Raw genomic sequence first — 5632 nt, 5'->3', positions numbered from 1 at the left:
GCTAGACTGGGATTCCTGGGACTCAAACCTTCTAGGGACCCCACACACCTATCCCTGGCTGAAAACCCCACAATGCTTCCAATGCTCCTAGCATGAAGCCTAAACCTGCTCCTCCTTTAATAGATTTTATAACTATTTTTAAAACAAGAGGCAAATTACAATGGTCAAGATTTATAATAACAAATAAATTCTCTACACAAAATTTTTCTTTGCTTAGAATACAATCTGAAGTCAGGACTTTCAGAGAAGCCTTGTGGGAATATTCAGCCTCCATAGTTTTCAGTTTCCCTCAGAAAGCCTATTTACATAAAAAGGGAAGTTTTTCTCTATAAGAAATCACATTTTTTTTGTGTGTATGCACAGGTCCCAAAACTCTCACAAAGAATGTAACACCAAACCACAGCTGAGTGTTTAAGAAGTCCTGGGTCTCTGGAACACGAACCTCCACCCCTGCTTGAGCTGAATACTTTAAATCAGAACTTTTAAAAAATTCTTATTTTTCTTCCCCATTTTTAAGTTGAAATATAGTTAATGTACAATGTTATGTATCACAGGTGTACAGTAATTCACAAATTTTAAGTTATACTCATTTATAGTTATTATAAAATATTGGCTATCCAAATTCCATGTTATGAAATATACCCTTGTAGCTTATTTTATACCTAAAAGCTTGCACTTCTTAATCCCCTATTTCTATGTTGCCCCTCCCCACTTTTCTCTCTTTGTCAGTAGCCACTAGGATGTTCTCTGTATTTGTGAGTCTGCTTCTTTTTCTCTTATGCTCACTAGTTTGTTGTATTTTTTAGATTCCACATGAGTAATATTATACAGTATTTCTCTTTCTCTGTCTGGCTTATTTCATTTAACATAATGCCCTCCAAGTCCATTCATGCTGTTGCAAATGGCAAAATGTCATTCTTTTTTATGGCTGAGTAATATTGCATCGCACACACACACACACACACACACACACGCTAAGTCACTTCAGTCACGTCCAACTCTTTGTGACCCGATGGACTGTAGCCTACCAGGCTCCTTTGTCCATGAGATTCTCTAGGCAAGATTAGTGGAGTGGGTTGCCATGCCCTCCTCCAGGGGATCTTCCCGACCCAGGGGTCAACCCGCGTCTGCTGCGGCTCCTGCACTGCAGGCAGGTTCTTTACCCCCGAGCCACCAGGGAAGCCTATATGTGTGTGTGTGTATCTATATCAATAAACACATGTATCACATTTTCTTTATCCATTCATCTGCTGGGGGACACTTAGGTTGCTTCCATATCCTGGCAATTAAATCAGAACTTACTAAATGTCATGTGAATTACCTGAGGACCTGGTCAAAAGGCAATTCTGAATCAGAAAGTCTGGGGTGAGACTTGAGGGTCTGCACTTCACACAAGCCCCCAGCCAATGCTGAAGCTCCAGTCTCGAGGTCCAAGCTGAATAGGAAGGCTTTACGTCTATCTCTACCCACGAGACTGTGCATCTCTCAAGGAGAGGGACCATGTGTGCTTTATTCACGATGCCTGCTCATAGCAAGTGCTTCATATCAGTTTGTCGAATGAATTGTTCTTAATGCATACCCAGTCCCCAGTTTCCTTACGTCCTTCTGTTGTCTAATTTCACTCATGCCTTTTGGACTCTCCACTTGCGTTTTGAGAATGCTCTGGGCCCAGATCCGAGAGCTGAGCCGGGGGCCTGCGGCCACAGGCGTATTGTCATGACATGGCCTTACATCACAGGCTCTTCACCTGCCTCTGCTGCAGCCACATCCTGGTCCTTGTCTTCAACAGATCTGCTCCTGCTCAGAAGCCTGTCACACCCAAATTCCCCTGCCTCAGCATAACCTCCTATCCTTCATCTCCCCACACTGATCACATCACATTGCACCCCAGCCCCTGGCTTTTCCATCCTGACTCTCTTCTTCCTCCCACCGCAGTCCAGTGATCTCAAAGAACTCTTCCCCATGTCCCTGTGACACCGCTTTACCAAAACCCCCTGCCCCGGGCCTATGTTAGGGCCTGACATGCCCCACAGGGCAGGGGTTCACCTCTTCTTTCAGGGCCTGCCCTCTGGGCACCCCCTCCTAGTCTGCCTTCTTCCTATCTGGGTGCTGCTTCTCTGGTCTTTTGAGGACCCCTCAGGGTCTGCCCTGTTCAGTAAACCCTTCCCGCCAACCTGCATCAGCCGAATCGCCTTCAGAACAGACTGGGATCCAGACCCCTGCAACACAACCCTCTCCTTTATTCACTGGCTGCCAGATAAATTCCTGCCTGCTCCACTGGGCCTTCAGCTGGCCACCCACTCAGAACCAGGCAGTGCCAGGTGGGGCGGGAAGCAGAAGGTCAGGGCTGTACAGGGCATGGCACGACCGCATCCCACTGGGCAGGAGCTCCGAGTCAGTGGACCCTCACCTGTCAGAGAGGATCCCTTACCTATCCCCACTCTGCCCAGTGACCGCCTGTCTCAGCCTCCCTGGCAAGATAAGGAGATACCCTTTGAGTAATTTTTTTTTCCAAGTTTCACTGATCTCAAATACTAGAAAGTGATGAATAAGTCTGTGGTTTGCTATGGAGGTTCCATGTCAGATAAAGATTCTTCCGAAGCCCGTCCTCCCTTCGCTTCCCTGGGGCATGGGCACACTGAATAAAAGTCGGGGGCTGTCTCAGACACTTCAGAACACCACGAAGGACCTGGACAAGACAGAATCCACCCTGCCAGCCCAAACATGAGCAGCCTCTCTATCTTGCATCTGCTCCTGCTCCTGCGTGCTCTCCATGCCCCTCAGGCACAGGGGCTGCCTTTGAGGACATCGAGGACTCCATATTCTAGCTTGATGGAGGAAATTATGGATGACCTAAAGAAAATAACTCCGAGTCCAGAAGTGAGTAGCTGGGATAAAGTTGGCAAGGGGCAGGGAAGGGCTGGCAGGTGCCTTGGGCCAATGGCACTCAGGGGCTCTCTCTCTCTCTCTGCCTCACCAGGGCTCCTTGAACTCAGATGAGAAGAATATCCTGGCGGTAAGAGTTCAGCCCCACACATGGGTGCACTTGGGTGGGTTCCCATCTCCTTCCTGCCTGGTGACCTCAGGCATGTCACACCACCTTGGCTAGCCACTAGGGTTAGCAGCACCTATCTCAGTGGCGGTGTTGTGAAAATTAAATGCACACTGTGCATCAAGTTCCCAGACCAGTGTCTGGTGCTTATCGAGTGCTCGGGACATTTCCCCAGTTATGGCTGTAATAATGAAAACGATTTTTCTTAATTACAAAAGGAAAACGCAGCTCTAGATGAACAATACCAGAGGCCTTAAGCTCAGTTTTCAGTGGGGCAGTTTCTGGGCTGGCAGACTAAAATTTCCCACAGGATCATGCCTGCCACCTTCTTTTCCCTTAAATAATTGAGTCATGTTTTCCAGTGCCAACCAGCACTAGTCATCATCACTTTTAGCTATTTTTCCTAAAGTGGTTATTTCACCTTTGCTTGCATGGCAATTCTTGGGTCAAACAAGAGGTAGAATCTCTCGAGTTCATTGGCCATTTGCATTTCCCGTCTCTTAGGCACTAGTAGTTCACACGCTGCACCCCTTTCCACACTGGGGTCTCTGTGATTGTCTTCCTGATTTCAAGGAGCCGTTAATTCAGTCAATTCAGTTAATTCATGGCCTTTTAGCTGCAAATATTTCCCTTAGGCAGGCTTTTGCCTTTTTAGAGTCTGTTTGGGGAAATATTTTTTTCGCGCAAGTGCAAAAAGATCCACCCAAGACCTTCATGCAGCTCACAAGAGCCACAGGCTTGGGACGTGGGTGATGTAAAGCTTGTCTGGGGGTGTGCATTCACCTCTTGGATGGCGACCTTTGGAGCAGTTCAGAGACACATCTGGGGCAAGAAGGGGACTAGGAAGGGGCTGTCCAGGGATGTCCCTAAAAGCAGTCTTGGAAAACTGCGAGGGTGACTTCGGCCCAGTCGTAAGAAGGACACTCCAACTTTCCCCCTCACATGTATTCTTTGTCCCCTTAGAATAAGAGCCTCCTGCAGGCAAACCTGAAAGCGTTCATGACATTTGCCACAGATACTTTTGGAAATGATTCAAAAATCATGAAAAATCTTAAGGTATGTGAAGCTGTCAAGGGCCTGGGGATCCCTACCTTGACCCTGCCCTTCCTCTGGCAGGAGGGTGGGGGCTCTTGCTTGTTATCGAGGACAGTCTCTGACTGTTTGCTTTGGTCTCTCCCCACAGGAATTCCAGCCAGTGCTGCCCACAGCCACACCCACGGTAAGCTGCCCCCCAAATGCCCCTGAGGTGATGCCCTGAGCCACAACTTGACCCCAGCCTGACATCCACCTTCCAACCTGGCTCCATCTGATGATGGCTCCTTCTTTGTTTCTACACAGGAAGATTCAATTCTTATTGAGGACAGCAACTTGGGGGATTTTCGGATGAAATTGGAAGAATTTTTGGCTACCATTAGAAGCTATCTCAGACACGACTGAAGTGACTTAGCAGCAGCAGAGACTATCTGAAGTCCAAGAACATACGGTTTTTCTAACATCTGAAGTCTGAAGCCTAGTTCCCTCTCTGAAGCCTCAGATCATCAGTGACAACAGACTGTCCTAAATTTCTTCAATGTTTCTCACATGGTCCAGGCCTGGAAGAATTAATTTTCTCCTGTGGAGTCAGATGAATCGTTAATTATTTAATTCCTGATATGTGTGGCCCCCATTTGTCCTTTTGGGATTATGTTCTCATTTTTAATCTATTGAGACTTATTTATTTATGTATGTATTTATTTATTACCTTGTGCAAATGTGAAGGGTATTTATTTTAGCAGAGGAGTCATGTTCTGCTCCTTCTGGACAAAACTTAAGATGGGGACTTGGGAGTATGTTCATTTGTACCTTAGATTTGAAACTGAGGTACACATCTTGAAAATAAACTACACTCTCTTAACAAATGCTTTGTTGCTACTGTGTCACTTTGACTCAGTAACTCTCTCGCCTGATGATTTAACATGCCTCCCTGCACCGGATGGGCCCTTGTACCCACACCCTGGCAATCTGTAGTCCATTGGGAAGCTAGATTGAATTTTAGAAAAGGCAAATGTGGTCAGGTTGGTTTATACTTAATTTTCCAGTCCTGGAGGGTCTTCTGGACCTTGTCCAGATACAGACAAGGTCTGTGTTTAGTCACTAAATCATGTCCAACTCTTTTGTGATCTCATGAACCATAGCCCACTAGGTTCCTCTGTCCATGGGATTTCCCAGGCAAAAATACTAGAGTGGATTGCCATTTCCTTCTCCAGGGACTCTTACTGACCCAAGGATCAAACCTGCATCTCCTGCATTGACAGGTGGATTCTTGACCACTGAATCACCAGGAAAGACCCATACAGAGTCCTGCTGCTGCTGCTGCCAAGTCACTTCAGTCGTGTCTGACTCTGTGTAACTGACCCCATAGACGGCAGCCCACCAGGTTCCCCTGTCCTTGGGATTCTCCAGGCAAGAATACTGGAGTGGGTTGCCATTTCTTCTCCAATACATGAAAGTGAAAAGTGGAAGTGAAGTCGCTCAGTTGTGTCCAACTCCTAGCGACCCCATGGAAGGCAGCCCACCAGGCTCCTCCATCCATGGGGTTTT

At 47.0% G+C, this 5632-nt stretch overlaps 1 protein-coding gene across 1 annotated transcript; it reads left to right on the top strand.

The window, feature by feature from the left end:
- Positions 1 to 2724: 2724 nt before the first annotated feature.
- Positions 2725 to 4489, top strand: LOC128051755 (interleukin-3). The gene is made up of 5 exons (XM_052644396.1): positions 2725 to 2880; positions 2981 to 3016; positions 4016 to 4108; positions 4236 to 4271; positions 4391 to 4489. The coding sequence occupies exons 1-5, from the start codon at positions 2725 to 2727 to the stop codon at positions 4487 to 4489; spliced, it is 420 nt and encodes a 139-aa protein (XP_052500356.1).
- The last annotated feature ends 1143 nt before the right edge of the window (positions 4490 to 5632 follow it).

Source organism: Budorcas taxicolor, chromosome 7 (assembly GCF_023091745.1).
Source record: "Budorcas taxicolor isolate Tak-1 chromosome 7, Takin1.1, whole genome shotgun sequence".
Taxonomy (NCBI): domain Eukaryota; kingdom Metazoa; phylum Chordata; class Mammalia; order Artiodactyla; family Bovidae; genus Budorcas; species Budorcas taxicolor.
The sequence above is the reverse complement of the archived record's forward strand: the minus strand, read 5'-3'. Positions and strand labels throughout refer to the sequence as shown.